The sequence below is a fragment of the Melopsittacus undulatus genome, chromosome 1 (genome assembly GCF_012275295.1).
Source record: "Melopsittacus undulatus isolate bMelUnd1 chromosome 1, bMelUnd1.mat.Z, whole genome shotgun sequence".
NCBI classification, from domain to species: Eukaryota; Metazoa; Chordata; class Aves; order Psittaciformes; family Psittaculidae; genus Melopsittacus; species Melopsittacus undulatus.
In genome coordinates, this window is record NC_047527.1 from 75,457,476 (window position 1) to 75,480,276 (window position 22,801).

The 22,801-nt window shown below is 37.3% G+C and overlaps 1 protein-coding gene across 2 annotated transcripts in view; it reads left to right on the top strand.

Moving 5' to 3' along the window:
- TRIO (trio Rho guanine nucleotide exchange factor) overlaps positions 1-22,801 on the top strand; it is a 237,230-nt gene that overhangs the window by 93,750 nt on the left and 120,679 nt on the right. For both annotated transcript variants that reach the window (XM_034069302.1, XM_034069293.1), the window contains exons 8-11: positions 3,206-3,337; positions 7,455-7,685; positions 13,520-13,642; positions 19,662-19,853. In XM_034069302.1, the coding sequence (XP_033925193.1) occupies positions 3,206-3,337; positions 7,455-7,685; positions 13,520-13,642; positions 19,662-19,853 (678 nt within the window). The remainder of the gene's footprint in view (positions 1-3,205; positions 3,338-7,454; positions 7,686-13,519; positions 13,643-19,661; positions 19,854-22,801) is intronic.

Below are 22,801 nucleotides of genomic sequence, written 5' to 3' on the forward strand. Positions count from 1 at the left end.
GGCAAGAAAGAGAACTTATTTCTGCCAATTTCAGCTGATACTCAAACAAAAAGTTCTCAGGGCAGGCCATTGCCCTTATATTCTCCACAAAATGCCTTGATCATTTCAATGCAAGATAAAACTTAGTCATATTAGATATATGTATGAAAATGAAGTGGGCATGAATGCATAACTATATGAAGCTTTTAAGCTGAAATGAAGGAAAACGTTTAGTACAGTCAGTATTGGTGTAATGCCTTTCCTACATCCAAAAAGCATCAATTGTTCTACTGTCCTTACCACTCCACCCCAGTCAGCCCTTGAGTGTCAAGATTTAACTTATAGTAATTACTTATAGAAAACTAAGTTGAACTGGCCTGAATGTTGAGAGTCTAATTAACTGTCTTCTGAAGCTGAAATTGTGTGGGAGATGTTTACTTAGTATCCCATAAGAGATTCCTTCTATATTAAACAAAAATTTTAGCTTTAGGCCTATACCAATTATTTTAATTAAGTCATTAACTATGTGTAACTGCTAGAGAAGAGGTATATAGGGGAAATAGGAATAAATATCCCTGAGTTAATAGTCTTGATTGTGAAAGCATGTTTTCCCCTCAAGGGAATTCAGTTCTGAAGGAGTTCCTGTGTATGTGCCGTTGAGTCACCCACTGATAATATAGTCTTCTCTGTTCATCTCTGGTGAATTTGGGGAGCAGAGGTTCTTGGATCATTATGGCTGACTGAAGCTCGGGTGTGCTGTATGGTTGCTGTAGATAGTTTTCTTCACGTTTGCCTTGCTAAACTGGATCCAAGAAAAGGTCTCATCTGATGCAAATTTAATTTGGAATAAATGAAAAAACCACTTGGGAGTCGATAACTGCAAAAATACAGAGAGGCAGCATAATTTAAGAAGTTTCTTTTGTAATTTCTAATACACATATATTTGATTTAGAAATGTGAACTTATTTAGATGCAAATACACATTGCTTTTCATTATGTTAACAGTGACATTGGTTTGACTGTCCTTAGACTAAGGTAAAGTATATAAACTAATGCCACAATCATAAGCATTTTTAGCAGGTTTTACAGCATAAACATACAACATTAAAAAAGAGATTAAGGAATTGTTTTCTGATACAAAGGTTACCAACCAGCTTGAAGTGTTTGGTAAGGCACAGTGTGGTACCTTATCAGTATTGATCCTTTTCTAATTGCTTGAGTTATTGAGGTTTACATTTAAGCACTGTCAGCCATGCATGTAAGAGAGAGATGGTGAAACATGGACAGGTATACCCCGACTCAAATACTGTTCTTTTTCATAAGAAAATCACACTCATCAGAAATCAGGGGACTAAATTTTGTATGTGTGCTATGCAGCTGTGCTAAGAGTCAGTGTTACCTTCTGTAACACTAAATGTAAGTGTAAACAGGAGGAAAGAGAAGAAAAGAGACTATAGTACAGCTTCTGTTGGGATTAATTTAATTTTTAATTGCTTCTTCTGCAGTTTTTATTCTATAATTAACTGTGATGGATTGTCCTAGTTGTTTTGTAAGATACCTGGCTGTGATATGTTAGCTGTTTCATTAACAATGAGGAATGAGTTCAAGGAAAGAGGGTTTGGAATGAGAGGAATGACCCCTATAGAGACTGGTGATGCTTGACCTACATAAAAAGATGATTAAATAATAAGCAGCCAAAGAAATAATGCACCCTCCTTGAATGCATGTGTTCCCTTGCCAGTGTTAGGTAAGCATCGCTGTCTACCATCAGGCACAGTGAAGGCTGCACCCAGGTACCAGTGCCTGACTGGTGCAGGAGGTCCCACATAGAGGTTCTTTTAATGTTTGGTGCTTAACAGTAGAGATTTTTAAAGCTGTCCTTTGCTGAAATGAGAATTACGTAAGTATCTTAGAGTTAAGTACTCTATCACTCTTCCTCCCAGCTTTGAAACAGTAATGGAGTACCAGAAGTGGTCTGTGGATTACTTTTTCCTCAAAAGCCTACGTGTGCTCCGGGAATTAGGATACGTATGATGAGAGAAATGGCTTGGTCTCTTAAAACTTTGAAACTTGAGCATTATTTGAATGGAAGGCTAATTTACAAATACATTGTGTCTGACTGTACTAAGTTTAACAGCTAAGAAAACTCTGAAAAACAGATTCCTTTTCTTCTTTCCTAGCATAAAAGGGTATAAAATTCATGCCCCCTAGCTGTCAAAAATAAGTTGACAGAGCTTCTGCTGTGCATACAGTTATGATGGCAGTTTCTTATCTGTCAAGACAGCTTAAGCTTCACTGATAACTTAAATTGTCTGCAGAAGAGATTCTGTTGCAGTATCCTCAGTTTCCCCTGAAAGGCTTGACTTGAGCAGCTATGCTGACATAGCTGTGTGCTTAAAGTTCAGTGTTAGTCCTAAGAGACCACCCACTTAAGTTGTAAATCCCTTAAATGTTTGCTGCTGTGATAGCTTGCCAGATGGATTTAATGCTTCTCTGGGTGCAAAAGGTAGTGCTTTGGGGACAGAGGTGTGAATTTTCTATGCTCTAATACTGCTTTGCTTCCTTGATGGTCTCTTTTCAGCAAAAGGCAGCTATGGAGTGTTTCAGTGACTGGTTCACCATTAATTTTTGGGGTGTATGTGTACACACATGCAAAGTAAATTCCATTTTCTCTGAAGATTTTAAAAAGGTGAAATGATTCTTCATGATACCATGAGTATCTGACAGGGAGTTGATGGGTAAGAGCTGAGAGTGCAGACTTGAAAGTTGTATCATGTTTTACTTCTTTGCATAGAGAACACCTTAACTGGCTTTCATGCATCTGAAATGGAGGTGCAGGGTGAAGTAAACTTTTCCTTAGCGGCTAAGTCAAAAAAAGGCGGAAGAGTGAACTTGGAAGCATCAGTATTGCCAACAGTTAATTGGTTCTGAAAGCCGTTAATGTATAACTAAGCCTGCCTGTCTGTGAATGGCTTAAAGAGATCCATACACCTAAAAGCACAAGTATGGTCAGACTTGAATATTTATTTCTATTCTGATATAGTCTTAATTTTAGTCAGTTTAGAGAGAAATACATTGAACATTTTCCCCTTAAAAAATAAGTAATTTTTTTTCAGTGGTTCTTGCACAGGTGTCAGTTACTAAATAATTACCCATCAGTAATTACCAATATGTGTTACTTATTGATAGAACCCAAAATCAAGAGAACGCTTTTTCTCTGTTGCAGTACATGAGCAATGTGGACTCGTGGTGTAAAGCTTGTGGTGAGGTGGAGCTTCCCTCAGAACTGCAAGATTTAGAAGATGCTATCCATCATCATCAAGGGATATATGAGCATATTACATTGGCTTACTCTGAGGTAAGTGTCTTGTTTGTTTGCCTGGGTTGTTGAAAATGGTGTAATGTTAAGTTTGGATCATGAAGGGACATCACTTGTTGCATAGTGCATTAGCTGGAAATTCTAGTGCCAGGCTTCTTTTTTAATTCAGTATTCTGAACTTTGGTACTATTGTTCAAAAGTTAAGTGATAAGTCTTCCCCTTAATCTTCTGAAAGAAATTTAAAAGGCAAGATGGAACCATATGCGGTACAAACAACTCATATAGTGTATTAAGTATGCTTTAGTTCACATTTGTATACTACTACCTTTCAATAGCAGAATTACACTATCCTTAAAACAGTTACTTGAAGGGAAACTAGCTAGTTATTATTTGGGAAAGTATTGTGTTGGCATGGATTGCTTTAAGTGTGTTTCAGAAATCCTGCTCTGAAATTGCCTCAAAAAAAAGAGGCTTAACCATCAAAGGATGTCACTTGACAGGCTGTAAGGTAATATACTTAGTTCTGTCAATCTTAAGGACACTTAAATGAGCCAAGCACCTATGTAGTCAGCATTCATAAGATTAGCATATCCTATGCTTCTGCTCTAAGCTTGGGTTCTGCATGCAATGAAGTAATATTTCTCAATATTTCTAATAGTTGTATTTACAGTTTAAGATAGAATGCATATTCTAAAGGTGGCCTAGAAAGCAATGACTAAAATTTCCATTGTTTTTCAGATTTGGAGTTCTCTCAAGTGCTTTAACTAAAATGAGAAATCAGTTACATACTGACTTCGCTATTAGCTAACAGGCATTCTGTGTATTTCCTGTTGAGTTTTTCTTGTTTTCTTTTGCCAATGTTCTCAGCACAGGGTAAAACTATTTTTGCTGTTAAATTAGACTGATTTTATTCTGTATTAAATACAACAATTTCTGTTCTCATGAAAGTTGCATAAAATCATGAATTTGATTAAATCATGGAAAAATATGATCAGTGGCCACAGAATAGTTTATAGTTTGTACCTCCCTTTAAAAGGAGGTCATGTAGGATTGAATTAATGGTTGTGATTTATACATTACATTAAGGATAATACTACTGTCTCATGAACCAGCTCTATTATGGCAAGTGAATCATAAGTCTGGTCACATTTCATTTAGCAGTAAAGGAAAGTAAGATTAGTGGTGATGATCAGTCCTATTGTTAGTATATCAAACCTGGGTTTTTTTGAATACCTGCCATCTTAACACCTGCATAAACTTTATTACTATGAGTCAGATGTTCAGAGTTCATGAGTTGCTGTTCTTTCATGTAAAATACAGATATCCCCATTCCTGATATCTTGCTCTGTCAACGGATCTAATAATGTACTAAAGCACACCTCTGGTGATAAAACTTCTGATCTTACTAGGCATACCTGTTTTAACTCATTCTTGAGAGCATGTTTAGTACCAGGGTTTCTCTTCTTCATTATAAGCTCTCTTCATTCAGAGGATCCCTTTGTAGAATAAGAAACAGAAACGTAGCATGTTTTTAGTAGATTTATGTGAAGAGAGGCAATCTGGGGTGCATGCTGCATGAGAGTGCAGCAAGGGATAAGAAGGCTAGGGCTCTTCAGAATAATGATTTTAAAGCATGAAGTTAAAATAGTGGGATTTTTTTTTTATTTGGTGGTTTTTTTGGATTTTTTTCTTTTTTTTTTTTTTTTGTCAGGCATGTGACTGGTTTGGAGCCTCCTGTAAATAAGTACCATGGATTACCATGTTAAATGTTTGCTTCCTGGTGATGTATAATGAAAATTAATTAGATGGGTAGATTATAGGATTGTTCTGGTAAACCTTGAAAATTTGTTTAGGATTTCAAAGCTGTAGCTTTTGACCTTGGGAGAGATTTTAACTAAATTTTCAGTGATACTAGTAAAAAAAAAAAGGGGGGAGGGAAACAAAACAAAACCTACCCCAAACCAAAACCAACCAACCCCCCCAACATAAAATTAGATGCCTTTCTTCTGATTTCAGATAATTGATTTTCACCATCTGGTAAAGCAATACTTTTGTTTTTAGCAGCCAGAATTGATACAGAAATAATAGTTGCATGTGTATGTACAAGTCATGCTCCTTCTCTGGATGGAAGGTTTTATTTTGCCTCATTTAAACACACATTCCTTTTTGAAGATTGATGGAGTTCTCTTTCTATGTAACGATACTACAGAACTATTGCTTATCATTATTACTTGTATGACTTCATTTCTGTTACAGCATGGAACTCCTTTAATTTTGTGATGAATGAACAGTGGAGGGAGAGAGAGAGAGAGAGGCACACTGGAAATTACAATGCTTTGTCATTCCTTTTAGATTACAGTGTCTTGACAACACGACTTGGTTGCGAAGTAGAAGACAGTAATTTTTAGAGTAAATGCTTTTAAGGCTAGACAGTCTGATTTTACTGAGGATAATTACTGTATATTACTAGAAAAGTAACTTACTAGCTTGCGAGCTTAGATAACTTGTATGCTTGGAAATCTAAGAGCTGTGCCTTAAATAAAGTTTACATACATAAATGTTTACATATATAAATGAAGTTATGTATCTTTCTGAAATCCTAAGGTAGTTGCATGCTGGGAAGGAAGAGATCTTTGCTGTGGTAATTCCAAAGAAGAAATGTGCATGGTCATGTTTGTAAAGCTAAGAAACGAATCAGATCAAGGGGGTGTCACAATTAATTATTTTCCCCCCTGAATTTTGTGAGCTCTGGGTAGATGATTGAAGTCCATTATCTTGAAATATTTGAAAGACTTGTGCTAGATAATTGTCTTGAACACAGAAAAGAAAGATCATTATTTTTATAACTACTATGGACTATACTCTTCTTTTTTTTTGTTGTTGTTTTCCCGGCCTTGACTTTATAGGAGCTACTTTTCCAAGCATCTTCATTCTCTGTGTTGATACTTATAACTGAAATGAAAAAGCTTGAATTGAAATTGAGACATCAACTCACTTGTAAACTAATTATTAGAAAATAATTTTTATTCAGATCTGTTTGACTGCTGATCAGCAGATGTAAAATGTGCCTAGATTTAGTGAAAACTGTTGAAAATAGCCACTGGGGGAAGGTCTTGACAAACTTTCTGTTTCTGGCATGGTGTTGATTTGATGGATTCAAACTATTATTTATACTCCATTCATGTTGTTTTTGATAAATCTTTTTTGCCTTTAGATGAGCTATTAGGGAAGGTCTTTACGGATAGCTGAATGATACTGAATTGTAACAGTTCTCTGAACTTTGTGCTAAATGTGACAGAATAAAACACCAATGGGAAGTGCTTTCAGCAGCCTTGGCAAGTGCTAGATGTTGATAGTGACCAGATAAGATAGGATTATTGCTTTTTTTTTTATCTGAGTATTTTTGGTGTAGTTTGAATCAAAGAAGACAATTATTAGAAATTACTCATGTTTCTTGTCAGTATCAGTAGTTAAACACATTTTGGAAAAGAGTATCTTCCTGTGCTGCATGAAAAGGTTTTAAGCGATTTAATCAGGGTTTAGTTTGCCACAACAACAGTTTGTCTTTGGTTTACCAATAGCAGCAATAATTAAGAAGTTGTAATTGTCAGATCAAATCACATCCTAAGGTTATATCTGTTGGTCTAAATGTGTTCATCAAATTCATATTAACCTATAGAAAATAACCTCTCTGTTCACCTTTACTGCAAATGAAAAGAGATGTGTTCCTGGAAGGGTAACTGGGGAAATGCTTAATTTTAGGTGCTTTGCTGACTACAGAAAGAGCTGAATATTATTTATTCTAAGTTATACTTGATCTGTTTAAAGAAAACCAAACAGAACATTTTAAAGGAAAATTACTCTTAAGGTAACTGAAAAATAGAAATGCAGGCTTGTTATGTAGACTGCTACTTCTTAAAATTATCATCTTACATAGAGGGAGAAATATGTTGTGTATTTTGTTGGTTGGTTTTGGGTTTGTTTTTTTTTTTTGTTTCCTAAAACAGCTGCATGTAATCATGCCTGGAATAAGAAATTCTTTAATGGTGCTTCCTGAGTTCTTAAAAACCTCTAAAATGGAGAGAACGGGTGGGAAATTAAGTCTAAGACAAACTTTTGGCAAGACAAGTCATTCTTCATCCTTTCTGGTGGTCAGGTGAGCCAAGATGGAAAGTCACTGCTTGACAAACTTCAGAGACCTTTGACTCCTGGGAGTTCTGATTCCCTCACCGCTTCTGCCAACTACTCAAAAGCAGTTCATCATGTTCTGGATGTCATCCATGAAGTACTGCACCACCAGCGCCAACTGGAAAATATTTGGCAGCATCGAAAGGTCCGCTTGCACCAGCGGCTTCAGCTCTGTGTTTTTCAACAGGATGTTCAACAGGTAGATTTTGTTTTGTGTTGTCTAAATGCCTTTGTACTCTGTCAGCCTGAGATTTGAAGCTGATTGCATTGACAGGTGGGTTGTGATTGCTAAACCATGTGTTCTTTCATCCAATAATTTAATAGTTGCATGGGATTAACTGATTCCAAACTCTGTGTTATCAGAGGATATTGGCTGTTAAAAGCAGAAATTGTATTTGTGAGATAGCACTGCTTAAGGTTTGGGTTTTTTTTTTTCTTTTAAATAAATTTAAGTAGATAAGATGGAAGAGATTTTCATTATAGGTGGCTGTTATGAGCCTTTGCTGGAAGCTGACATTTACAGTGCAGGTAAAATTCTGGACTCAGTGTCAGAAAGATTTGTAGGAGTAAAATGCAAAAATAAGTGTTATTCTGTAACAAAGTTTTAGTCTCAAATCCTTAATGATGCTTAACTGACTTAATTGAGTTTCCTTAAAACCTGTGAGTAGTATACTAAAGAGGTGTAAAAATGACAAATCAGATTACTTTCTGAGAGTGTAAAATTGCTAAAACTTTATTATTTAATTTTTGATGTAAAAAGATATAATGAAAGACAGGTGGTTACCCAGTTTCTCAAAGGTGTGAAAAATGGTAGTTAAAAAAAAAAAAAAGAAAGCAGATTCAGTGTTATGAACAGTCAGAAGGGGCACAGAGAACCAAACTGGAAACACTATTATACCATTGTATAAATCCCAGAGGCTGTTCATAAAGATAGCTACATAAATAGTAGCTGGTCAGGAGGGTCCAGTGTTGGTACTTGCATGAGCAGTCATTGAAGGGTACTTTTCAAAACTGATGAAGCACAGTCCACTAATTACCTCTTAAACTTAAAAGGTTTCATAAAGGATCTTCAGAAGCTGAAATTAACGCAGTGGTTTGCTTCTCACAGGGAAAAATGTAGGTCCTGTCAGTGCCAACAGGTGTGGAATGGATCTTGGAACTTTCTCCTTTAGTCTGAATCAATTCAAGTGGGACCTACTTAGGCAACCTAGGCCAAGTAATCTCCTGAGATTATTTGCCAGGTACCTAATTCAAGTTCTAGGCCTGTAAACCAGGCTGCCAGCAGTGTATTTCCCAGGGGAAGATGTTCATTAAAAGCTTTAGTCTTACAGTGCTGTTGCTACTCTTTGACTTTATTATCTTGGAAGTCATAAAATGTCTGTAGGTAGTACTCATTTTCTGCTTCTCGGAGGGGAGGAGTTAGCTGTGAGACTGCCTTGTTCTTTGAAGTTGGCAAATAACCCTTTATTAGGCTAAAGTCATTATAGAGTCACTACCAGGTTCTTCAGCAAGAAGCTGCATGTTCCTTCTCGGTATGAGACCTGCTAGCCCTTGGAACAGGTGCATTTAGCATCAAATACTCACAGGCTTGAAAACAACAAAGTAGACACCTTTATCTACTTTTATGACTTCTAGTACCAAGAATGTGTTATCCAAATCGTGCATGTAGATTCCAAGTATACCAGAAGTTTTCAGTATGAACCAATTGGCTCAAGAAGGTTAATCAATCTGGGCTCATTATTTAGAACATACCTTTACCTACTGGTTGGAGAAACTTACTTCTTCCTATTTATGCGTGTGGTTTCTTTGTATACTTTGCAAGGCAGACTTTACATTAAATAGCAAGATAACCTTTTGACAATTTGAAGCTATGGTCTTTTGTGCTAATGCATCTCTTTATCAGACACTTTACATTTCCAGCTAGATCTTATGTATAGCAATGCAGCCCCTGATTGCCATGTTCCGAAGCCCTTCCCTTAATATCTAGTAGTTACCACTTCCAGAGACAGGGTTGTCCTTTGGTATATCCTGTAATGGCAGTTAACATTCACACTGGAGGCTTCTGGAATGTTGCATGTGAAAGTATAGCTTTTTGTTATGTTACTTAAATTTCGGGTATTGGTGTATTTTGGGCAGTGCATTATGAAACACAATGTAAATTGTGGTTAATGTTCCCTTTCATAGTACAACTTTTCATACTTATATTTCAGTGCAGATCATGCTGTGAGACAGTGACAAATTAGCCAGACAAATTAATCTAATAGCAGGGAGCAGGTTACTTCAAGATAACGGCAAGCACATAATGGTATTTTCCTAGAATAGCCCTGCTTTGGAAGATGGTAGCTCACTCAGCTTTGAAAATCCATCAGGGAAAAAAGTGGTCTTGAATAATAAGGACTCTATCCTTGCAAAACAAACTCAGAACCTTAACAGGTCATTTAATTTACCTGAGAAATGTTAACTTTTTCAATTGAAAAATTGTTGATACCATTCAGTGCATAAAATTACTTGGGCATGAGATATTGGTTAAATGTATATTCAAGACAGTTGTGGAATGGTTTATGGAGAGCTCCAAAGCAACTTTCTAAAATACTTTTAATTTACACATTATGTCATGCTTCTTTAGTCTTTATTCAAACCTTAAAAAAATTCAGTTAAGATTATCTAGCATGATTTAGAAACTAGCATGAAAACATGGGGTTGTTTTTATTAATGTCTGTAAAGTTAAATGTGGGTTAAATTTCCTTGCAGGGTTTTTTGTTTGTTTGTTTGTTTTCCTTCAGAATAAACTTAAGTGTGGCTGTCTTCCACTGTTTATCATTAAACTGCACATAATGGCAAGCAACCAAGTACACGCTAAGTTAATCTGTCCTTCAGCATGAGTCTGTGATTTCCTCCTTCCCCACTCTGCTGGCATAGTTTTCTGTTGGGTTAATGAAATAAATCAGTTCATGGAAGGCTAAAATGAGTGACAGCTGAGTTGGAGGAGAGAATTGGCTGTGTTGAGCTGGTACTTCATTTTGCATTACTTCCACTTTAGAAAACTGTTCAGATTTTTAATTCTGTCTTTTATGTTTAGTACTGGGAAAGTGTTTCTTCTCTGTTCTGGATAAATGTTCTGCTTCTCCTTCCTTGATCTGCCTCCCTCAAAGACTCTGTCAGACTTTTTGTTATAACAGTCACTTGTTTCAGCCTTGACTAATGAAGGGTGGGCCAAGAATACTTACTACTTGCTCAGCATCAACATAATACTGATTTCACTGGGTGAGTCCCTTGTGGGTTTTGAAGGCGGTTCCAGTGTAAAATAGTTCTTTTTGGGAGAGAGTGTTTCTGCAGTTTCCATACCGGAATATTTGAAATGCAGAGATTTCCATCTTCCCCTTCTGAATGTTATGCCAGCACCAAGTAAGTGGTGGGAATCAGGAAAGTGAGTGTGTACAAAGTAGATAAAGGGGTGGGTAGTAAGGACTGGATAATAATGCATGAAAGACTGGTGAAAATGCAAATGTTCAATCTGCAAGAAATCAGGTTATTTATTTCAGCCAGCAGTATATACAAACCACATAATTTACAGCCATGAGCAATGAATTTTTCAAAATTAAACTATTTTTCCCATAGTAGCTTCTTCCATCATATGTTCAATATTGATGCTAGAAAAACAAGCATTTTTCCAGATTCTATATTGGGCATAAGTATGGTTCTGCTGAGACTGCAGTTAGAGCTTAAGTGCATCGTTAAAGCAACTTGTTACAGTGGAGGATAATAATATTCACCCTTTCATGGAAAAGTGTTGAGCCTCTTAAACTCCTACGTATTACTGAATCACTGGAGTGAACTCCATGTGCTTTCTGTATTAGTAGAAGAGTCCTTAGTGACTTTGTATGATGGTTTCTGTAACTCTTACCTCTCCCAGGAAGAAAATGCATTAAATAAGGTTGCTAAATGGCTAATACCAGTGCCAGCTGATGACATTGTCCTTTGGATAAAGTAGTATGCAAAAGTTCTCACTTTAGCAGGAGCATACCTCAACTTTGACTCTCTCTTTATGTGCTGTGAAACTCCCAACTAGAAAGTGCTTTCTTGGTTTTTTTAAGAATCAGGGTAAGAAGCTATGATCACTAATAAGACTTGCATTCATACAGATTTCACTTAGGGGCAGCAGTGTTTCTCTAGTTGACTGGTTTATGTCATGATCTGTGTACTGGATTTCTATGACAATTTCTTCTCTTGAGAATCTACTTAGCATTATTTAGAGCAAAAATCATTCTCTCTGGACACTTTCTGCTTTTCATCCCATGCTTTCTGGGACAGATTTTGTTGTTGATTTCATTTGTTAGCTTATAACTGTTAGTAGTCTCCAGAGTCCAGGCTAAATCTGTCATCCAAACACGTCTTTTTTACCTGTTTTATAATGAGAAAAGCAGAATAGTGTCCTGAAACTAATCAAAAGCACTGGTAATATAAACTTTACAGATAAGTGAGGCCATGTTTGGCTTCTCCCTTTACTTTCTCTGATCAATACTTTCTCTTGAAAGAAGCAAACAAAAACTTACATTGACTTAAACCACAATGCTATTTTTTGGCAGAAGTTACTAGGAAAAGCAAATGTTGCGTAACATGGAATATGGAGATTTAATGAAGTGTTGGTGATTTGAGATGGCTGTGCTATGTGGTGTTATGGGATTGTGTGTTGTTTTGAAGATGTCCAGTAGGAGAGAATTTGCAAACCAAAAACGAATCTAAGGGTCAAGATAAATGAGAAAATCACACCACATTTTTCTACTAAGGAAAGCATGGATGTTTTGTATGGGAATAGTGTGTGAGATTACATGTGTCTTGAGTGTAGCCATGAATGATGTTTCAGGAATGGTTCTCAAGTCTGGAAGGAAAAAAACTCACCTAATTTCAGAAATTAGAGTAAAGGAGACTAGTAGCTAAGGAGAGATATTTTCAGGTTTCTGGCAGGTATATTCAAACCAAAACAAAATGCTCGGGTTTTAACATCTATCTCCATCATTCTTTTTGGTCTAAGTGAAGTATTCCAGTACTACATAAGTACTGTATGAAACTCATTAGCTGACTTAAGAAAATTGCTTGTATACAGTTGCCTTTAAGTCTGAGCAGCATTCTTGAAGATCTGAGTATCTTCTAAAAGAATTAAATACCATATGCATGCTAGCTAATGAACGAATGAAGATATGGCTGATATGTATTAGTTTGGAGAGAGACCAGATGTTTTTGTTCGTTCACTCATTAGAAACTTGGTACGTGTGCAGTAATCCTTGGTGTTAACTGGCAGGAACTAATTACATATACAGTTTTTACTATTAGTAAAGTTGTCAGCCAAGTCATTGTGGTAGAAGCTTTAATGTCCTTAAAATGTCTTTCATTCCTCACTTTTTCAGCTATAAAATTTACAGTACACAATATGTCTATTTGACACTTTGAGGAGATGCTTCTTCAGAATTTGGGCAAAATCCTTCATATGCTCTGAATGCAGACATTGCCGTGCATCTCATAATGATTTAAACTCAGTTGTGTTAGTGAATTCTACTACTGAATCTTTCTTCTTGACTTAATATGTAGTAGGAGAAGCAACTTCTCAACTAAAATAAAACTTCACTGTTATTCACTAGCATTGTTGGGGAATGTGCAAACTTCATTTGTGTTACATTACAAAACATGTCAGCTGGAGGCATAAATGGATTATAGAGACCCTCACAAGGGCTCTAGTGACTTGGATCAGATTACTGTCAAATTGATGAATGTGTAGAAATAAGATTGTCCTTGGTAGGCTTCGATATAAATGTATAATGTTAGATCATACAATTTATCTAGTTGGAGCTAGTTACTGTTTTGAGAAAAGGTAATGAGATATATTTAATGTCCTTCAATGGTAATGCTGTATTGTAACCAACATTACAGTTCACTATATGCAGTCCTTTTACAGTTTGTTTCTTCAATAGTTGTCTTTTTGTTGCAACATTCAGTGCATCCACTCAGAATTTTTGTGTGTGTCTCTCTGAACCACAGGTGTTGGATTGGATTGAAAACCATGGAGAAGCTTTTCTTAGCAAACATACTGGAGTGGGAAAGTCCCTGCATCGAGCTAGAGCTTTGCAGAAACGCCATGAAGACTTCGAAGAAGTGGCACAGGTAAAACCAGTCACATTCAAATAAATGAAAAATTCTTGCTCTGGCACTGAAGGGCTGGGCAGAGGGAGCTCTGGTACAAAAAATTCAGTCCCAAGAACGGACTATTTTATTTCTGTTGCAAGCTTTTATTTAATCTCTGCTTTGTGCTCCATCTTCAATGAGAAAAAGACAAACTTCCACAGAGTGGGAGCCTTGAAGCCCAGCAGAACTGCTGCTGCTACTGTTTACTGCTGTTATCTTGAAAAACATGCTTTCAAATGTTTGAGTCACAACGGAATGAAAGCTCTCCTGTTAAAGTAACTCAGTTCCAAGGGACTGTAGGCTTTAAGTTTTTGTGTGGCCCATAAGAGAGGATGGAGATGAATTGATAAGCCCTCATTTGTGACTTTAAGACTGGGGAGCTCCCACTAAAAAGTGGTTTTCCTGTGGAAAACCATAGGAAGACTCTTGTTTTAGCCTTAAGCAGGACTGATGGTAGAACTTCAGAACATACTTTTCTGTGAAAAAGAGTCAAGTTGAAATAAGTGGAGATACTAAGGAATTCAGGGATCATAACAAGAGGAAGTTAGTTTGGGTGGCAGACTTGAAAAGGGGATGTGAGGTGAACAAACCCCATGAGAAGCTGAAGGTTAGAATCCTCCCCATTAGTAATGTGCACTGTCTGTCCAGCCTTAATGACTGGTAAAAGTAAACATCACTAAGATTCTTTAAGGAAAATCTTTTTAGGGTAGGGTTGATAGCATGGTCCTTCAGTCAAAACAGAAGATGCATTATGAGAAAATTCTGAAGTGACATGCAGGATTCCACAGTGACACCTACTAGGGTGAATGAATTAAAAGTGTGTTTACAGATTGACTTTAATGGGTGATTATGCTTTTAATTATATTTTTATTTATATAAATGTGGCCTTAGAGCACTCCAGTGGCTGAGGACTTCACATACATTCAGAAAAATTCCTCAATATTAATTTCCTATAATATTTTCCAAAATAATAAGCATCATTAGTTTTGTATATGTACATGCTGGATTTTCCATATGCATGCCTGATAGTTCATTTTTAGTAAAATCTGTAGTATTTTTCATGTGGAAATACTTACTTTTCTGCGTCAGAGAAGCAAGAATGTTTCTCTAAGACACTTAACAAAACCTGAATGATCTTATACTTAATACTGTGTTATTTGCACAAAGAAAAAAAAAGTTTGAGTAATCAAAGGGAATGAAGTATGTAGAACTGTTAGTGGAATGTAAACTGTTTAAAAAGCATCTTGTTAATTTGTATTATAAAGTAGAAAGCTGTAAAGCAAATACTTAGCAAAAACTTCCTAAAACTGAACGTTACTGGAGTTTAAAATTGTCTCTTTAGGGGATGGGTGGAATTTCTATTTTTGGAGATACTGAAAACTTAAGACTTGTCGAAGAGCTTAAATGTGCTACAGGGGACTGTCTTCCACTGGCAGAAGGGTGGACAAGATGATCTAATAAGTATTTTTTTTAATCTGTAACTCTTGAATGTGTAGTGACTGCCAAGAGAGGCACACCCTCTGAGTTGTTCCTCTTACTTGCTCTACAACTGAATGTAAGCCGTCCTCAAAAGCCATTTCTGTTGGTGGTGTTGTAAGGAAGATTATGCTCAAGTAGAAGACAGCAATCTGCTGTCCTTACTAAAGCATTAATAACTTTTGGCTTATTTATTCGCTACCTATATTTGTGGTTGGTCTAAGACTTACACTTTGGTTTGGGGTTGTTGTTAGTGTTTGTTGTGCTTTGTTGCCTTCTTTTTAAAATAGGACCCTAGGCATAATCATGGGTTTTCAGTCAGCTCAGTCAAAAGCTGAGACAAAGCAGTGTGAACTGTTGGTGGCATGGCAATGTTTTATCAAATGCAGGGAGCCAACAGTAGTGTTCAAATGTTCCTGATCAAGGACTTACTCCTAATTTTGAGGGGAGCAAAAAATATAATTTCTTTCTTCCCTTCTGCTTCCTTCCTAATTCTTTTTTAATGTCAGTGAAGTGCCAATTCCTCAGCAGCATTCAAAAAGTTGTTAAAATAAGTTGTGTCTTGAATACAAAAGATGTTCCAGAGTCAGTGCGTTGTGGGCTTAAAAACTATTTACTTCAAAATTTGTGTGAAATGAGGGCTTTTTTTCTCTTAATTTGACACTTTTTATTGCCACTACAGGAACACTAGGTAGCTAAAACTCGGATGACTAATAATCCTCCTTAGGTTTTAGTAGCTACACATACTTTGACTTGCACTCACCTTTGTAAATTGTGTTCCTGTTTTCATGTGAAACCTGCCCAGTTTGCTTTATACTTACCTTATTTTTTTTCCTTTCCTTTTTTCACCTCTCTCCATTATTATCTTTGTGTCCATGAAACCATTTAGTCAAAGTGTCAAGGCTCTTAATCTTCATGTAACTGATTCACTTCTGTGCATAGATTTTCAGCTTAGAGGCACTTGATGCAGATCAGTAGTATGGTTGTACTTCCCCATGCATTTCTGTATGAAATTCTAAGTCAGCTTTTCCAGTTGCAGTTATGAGCAATGTCTGGTTTCTGACAGTAGTGTATTCTCAAAAAAACTAAAAGGTGCATGGCAAGAATTATAGTGGATCTTTTTCTACTGGTAAGTTCTTTTCACCGTGTACAGACAATATCTGAGCAAAAGAACTCTTAAGTCTTCTTGGTGCAAGAGATTCACCAAAAAGATTCTTTTAAACCTCATTTCAATACACCTATCATTTCCCTACAGCCACCTGTTCTCACTTCCTTTAAGGTTATAAAAGAATGATATATATTTGAACTGGTTCTTAACTTTACCCATGAATGGCTGCAATACATCAAAGTAAAGGCCAATGCCTTAGAGTATCTTGTGGCTATCAACATATGCATAAAGAAAAGGGGCCATGTGCTTAAAAAGTTACCTTCACATTCCGAGTCCTCTGAGCCTGTGTGATGTCTGGAACTGAAGGATGCATCAGAACCAGTGTTTAATAGTTACTGAAGGACTTTTCTTCCCTCACTTGGGCTGGCTACTTTCTGAACCCACTTATGCTTTTGGAATGTATGCCAGATCCTATGCAAATGAGTTAGGCAATTTAATTGCTCCTTAGATTAAAAGCACTTTTGCTTTTTCATTTTAAGTGTTGTCTGATGCTTACACATGATAGCATCCACTGTATTTAATGAGTAATCTATCTTAATTTTCTGTGCCTTTAATGATTTGTGTACCTCTGTTAATCTTCCTCCATCCTTGTGTGTATCTCTCTTCCTTCTCCATAGTGTAATAAACTCCAGTTTGAATGAAATACAGTTCATACCCTGACTCACTTCTGTTGCCGTATTGTCAGTAGTGCTAATTTCTGCGCTAGTCTGTTAAATTTAGCCTTTGAAATTTATATGATTGTGTCTCTTCATATGCTTTGGAAAAATAATAGTGTTAATTTTTCCTGAAGAATATGAAGAGAGGGTTTCTCAACAGGAAGACTAGGAAAGCAACAGGGTATGTTGTTGGGGTCCATGGTAAACTCACCACTGTGGTGGGGCTTTTCAGTGTTTTGGAGAAGAACATCTATTAAAGACTCAAGTACAGTTGATCCCACTTTCCAGTGGGAGGGATGGGCTAGAGAATGACTTAAAGGTCTTGCCAGGCTGATTCTTTCCCTGGGTTTGGGGAGAGTGTGCTAATGGAGGTACTCTGAAGAAGTGTTAATCTGTTTCAAAACTCTTATGTTGTATTTGTCAGTGCAAAGCCTCCTTTGTCACTTAGGAAATTGGCATAAACAGCTTCAAGAGAGAACTCCAACTCTTTCTGCTTAACCTTCTGTTTTTCACTGGTGGCTGCCATTGGGACCAACATTTTCAAAATCTTCACATTACTACTTTTTTTTCTTTTCCTCCAAGCATCATTCAGAAGTAAGCAGAGAATTGGGAAGGGCATTTGTTAGTACAGTGCGCCTATTTGTTACAGCTTTTATTCCAAAGGGCAGTTATTATCTACCAAGATAAATATTTATATTATATTTCAGCTCCACTTGGAAGAGAAATTTGAGTGATAGGCCGTGTGTCTGCTGTTAAGGTTTGACAATTGCAGCTCCTTTTGAAGCAGCATCCAGGTCATGATCATTTGTAAGTACAGGCAGTTCACCATCCAGTTTACAGAAAGAGAAATCTGATGTGCCTGGGCCTGTGTTACGCGGAAGATAGTCCTGGAATTCATAAACAATGCTTCACATGTGAGATAAAGTTTTCATTAAAATGGGAAACTCCTGTTTCAGCCATCTGCAGCTGGGTGTGGCTCTCTGGGTTGATGAAGTAGTTGTTGTTTGATGAGTGCCTTAAGGCTCTTCAGCCTTGCCTCTTGAACATGTGTGAGCTGCAGCCATGGAAGTCAAAACACCAAAGCACAGATGAGAGTGTGTTCTGGGCCAGCATGGCCTGAGTCAGTGATCTGGATCGTTGACTAGTGCGTTTCTCACCAAAAAGGGTAGGCTTATCTTAGTCTCTGCAGGCTTTCCCAGGGAAACTGGGAAGGAGATTTCTGCCTCTCCATGCAATTAAAAAGCAGAAGCTTACAGAGAACCTAAGATGGTCACAGTCAAAATCAAAGAACAGCATGGACCTAATTCCTTACATAAATAGGTCATAATAGACAAAGGGGGAACTCCCCTGCCAAATATATGAAAGCTGCACTGAGTCAGGTAATCTGTCCTGGGCTTGCATGGTAATTTCCTTGAGACCCTGAAGGAGAGCTTTTATTTCCTGCCCCTTAGTTGAGTTTTAGGGCCAAACTTGGATTTAACTTTCAGGGATATTATAATGTTAATTGGAGGTGTGATAATGTATTTATGGCAAAGAAAAGTACATTTGCATGAGCTTAATTTGTCTTGGCAAATGGTGTTTCTGCCTGATGTAATTGAGGTTGGAAGGGCAGAAGGAAAAGAGAAGGGCACAGTTTATACTGTCAAGGTTTTTTTTTTTTATAGTCCATGCTTCAAACTTATCACAAGACTTGATGTAATGACAAGCAAATCTTCTTTAACGTAGACTTGGCTTCAGTCTGTTTGCCGCAGAGGTAAACATCCTTCTATGCTTTCTTGATGAGTCTGTTTTGAGAACCAATCTCATGAAAACCCAAAGTTAGGCTCAAAAAGAGCACCCAAATTTTATCAAATGTTTGGAATCAGTCCTGGTTTGAATAAATGAGATACAGATATAGATGCAGGCTGCAAATTCTACACTTTAAGGGTTGTTAAAATGTATCTTTCTTTTCAGGACCATAGCTCTTCTAAGTATATCAGGTACCAGACTTCCTCCATTCTGTTTTCTGCTTTGACTCAAGTCTCTAATAAGACTGCTGATCTGCATTTGTTAATCTTGTGATGTACTGGGACACTGTTCTACTCTAACACTTAGCCATAGCTGACTTCTAGATTTTCTTCTGTTGCTGCTGTTTCACAAATGATGGATGAACCACTTGACACATGGATTTTGGATACCTCGCTTCTGTAAGAATGGGGAGAAATTTTATTCTGTGCCTGGTCACTTTCCACCTTCCTGTGGGATGTGCAGATTTGATGTTAAGCATTCCTAGAAGCAGCTAGGACTTTCTCACCTCTCTAATAATACACATTTGAAGTTTTCTGGCCATGACTGTAGTGATTTTTCCAATATTGAAGTAAGTAGACATTTAGGCTGATCTTTATTCTAGTTGTGAATATAAAATACTAATTCCAAGAAAGAGTAAACAGGCTCCCAAAGTTCTGGATTGAGGTGATGTTTGAGTAGACGTAAATAAGGAGCCAAGGAACGAATTTATGAACAGTTAAATGGAAAAGTATCTAGAAATACCACAGAATCTTTAGTAAGATTATATTCTACTACTTTAAAAAATAGATGAAAGAAAAATACATTCCAAGGACCTCTTTGTCCTTTTGTTTTCATTAACGGAATGGCTTTAAAATACACTGCTTGAATTTCCTTTAACTTAAGCCTGTGAAATTAACTTATTTCTCTACAGAACACGTATACCAACGCAGATAAGCTCCTAGAAGCCGCTGAACAGCTCGCTCAGACTGGGGAGTGTGACCCGGAGGAAATTTATCAAGCTGCTCATCAGCTCGAAGACAGGATACAGGATTTTGTTAGGCGTGTGGAGCAGCGTAAGATCCTGCTGGACATGTCTGTGTCCTTTCACACTCATGTTAAAGAGGTAAAACTGCTGCTAAATTGTAGTCATAACATGAAGCTGCTAATTGCCCAATGTTACCTTCATTGTTAGAACCTTGCCATAGGAGGTCATGAAACTGCTATTATACAATAAGCTTTGGTTTCTAATTCATGTGGATTGGGGGCTGGAGTCGGGTGGTTGTTTTGTTTATGTATTTCTTTTAATGTTTGGGTTTTTTTGGTTTTTTGTTTTATTTTGAAGCAAAAGCAGCTTCTACCTCCTTTCTTGTGCAAGTACACGTGCTTGTTCAGTCACAGGGAAGGGAGGAGGGGGTCAGATCAGGGAACTGATGCAGCTAAAAGGCAGGACTGTGGGGAGAGATACTGTGCACTTGTGGTTTTGGTTTTTCAATCCAATGAGCTCTCCAATACAGTTAACTGAGTTGTCAGACACAGGGTGAGACTGACACAGTTCAGGAGACTGAAACACATGGCAGAAGCACAAGGCTACTTAAGGCAGTCCTGCTGCCCAGAGAGACTGTTTTATTTCTCTGGTTTACACATTACATTTTGATTCTGTATATTGATGATTCTTCACAAGCTAAAGGTACCTTACCTGATCATGACAGTGGTTTGCAATTTTTAGTCTTCTTCAAAGGTTGAAGTAATACACCAGGAACAGAAAATTGGAACAGGTTGCTCAGAGAAGTTGTGGATGCCCCAGTGTTCAGGGCCAGGTTGGATAAGGCCTAGAGCGACCTGGTCTAGTGGAAGGTGTCCCTGCCCATGGCAGGGGGTTGGAACTAGTTGATCCTGAGGTCCTTTCTAACAAACCATTCTATGCTTCTATGAAACACACTCAGTTTTCAGCCAAATCAGTTTTCTGCTCCAGTTCAGAACACAGATCATATGAATTTCTAAGCTCATGGGAGAGGTGGAAATAGGCTAGAGCAAGAATAATTACTTCAGTGGGGGGGTTTAGGTTAAGATATTGGCAAATTTCAACAACTGTATATTACTTACTTTCTGTTTAGAGCTCATGTTAGATGTCTCTGCTCAAACTAGGTGAAAATATTAAAGGCTTCTGGATCACAGCATATCAGATGCCTTTCCTTCACACTACACTGAGAAACGGTTTGTTCAGTGGGGAAGTATAGTATTCAAAGTAGCTTCTTCAGCAAAACCTTGTAGAGGATAAGGGTGGAAGTTTTTTGTATATGAAACATCTGCTTTGCACTTGAAACAAATGCAGAGGGAGTTGGTCTTTGAAGGAGGTCAGAATTGAATTACTTTTTAGCTCCAGACATGAGTACATAGCTCCCCCATCAGTTTTCTGTTAGATACTTCCTTGTCAGTATTCCAGGCCTCTGCTTGTTTAAGCAGAACATAAATGCTGTATTGTAAGCTATTCTTGGGGGACAACTTTTTTGTTGCACTTTTCTCAAGCACATGGTGCTGTTCCATTACCTGTTATGAAGCACGGGAGCAGTCCTCTGCTGAAACATGTTCATTGTCTCCATAAATTTCTTCATTACCTGTTTTAATTTGCATTAAGTGGAGCAACTGGAATGGTATTTAAATGGATACAGTTGGTTGTAGTGATAAAAGATGGAGACTATAAAAGGATTTGCAAGGAAAGGGCTTTAAAAAATAAAAAAAAAATGAAAGGCAGACTGATGTGCGAGTCACTGTTGAGTAATTCTGGGATGCTGATCCAGATGTGCTGGAATGTTGCCACTGCTCCCCTAGATAATAATTTACTGGGGGAAAAAAAAAGGTATTCCATACCTTGATATATTTCTTTGGGAAAATGGATATCACTGTGAGCCTGTAAGTATCTACAGCTGTTAGTTACTATGGCAGCCTCTTTGCAGCCTGGACTTTTGGGGAAAAGGTACTGTGGCTGGTGTACACATGTTGATTTTTGTTTGTCATGTGGCTGGCCTTTGTACCTAATAAAGCAAGGAAAATTAAAAAGAGTAGTTATTTATGTGAGCAAGTCTGTCTATTACTCATTTGCATTCTATTTAAAAATACAGATGAGAGTGTGGTTCATATTTAGTAGACTAGTCCTTTGGTTAAGGTGCAATGAAATAGCAAGCTCAAAGCTGTTTTGTGCTTTCTGTATTCTGATCTGTTTTCAAGAGCATGTTTGTTATCAAACATGCATGTGGAGTGCTGAGAAGGCATCGGAAAGCAGATGGAAGATAAAAATGCCCTAAACCTGAAAGTCATCTGTGCTTTGTTGGCAGGAGAATTGCTGTTCTCCTGCAGGATGTGGGAAGTTACTGAATAAATTAGTGCATACCTGTAAGCGCGTAACCTTTCTGCTGTATGGGGGAGTGAAGAAATTAATTACTCTTAGCTAGTGAAGAGAGGAGTTCAAGTAGTAAGATAATATGCTACTTGTTGAACCAGAAAGAGATGCTTCAGTTGCTAAAACAAACAAGCAAACAAACAACAAATCCCCCTAAACAAACAAAAAAAGCAGAATTCCATCAGCATGTCTTGTGCTTCAGGTATTCAGGGTGAAATTTGCTTCTTGTATGTTTATGTTTTCTTGGTCTAAAACATAGGCATGAAGAATAAAAATTATGTTTGTGTGTGACAGTTTGGAGGGAGGCACAGAGCTGAGAAAAGCTGGTAATGTGAGTGGTTGGCTGTTTTGAGGCTTTGGAATGTGGCTCTGATATCCATCCAACCCCTTGATTTTAGTTTTTTTTTTTTAAGTAGGATGTTTTGGTGAGTTTTATTCTTTTCCCCAGAAATACTTCATATTGAATGAATGCTTCTCATCTGGATGAGAGCATTCCAGTTCTCCTTCTCCAGTGTAGCTTTACATAACCTTTATGCTTCACACAGAATTTGTCTGAAACTTTTTGCAGCTTCCCTGGGAAGCATCAGCCCTGCAGTGTCAGCACAGGCTGTTACTCTGTTCACGCTTAGTAAATCAGCACCGTTTCTGCTTTCAGAGGTGGCTTGCTTGCCACA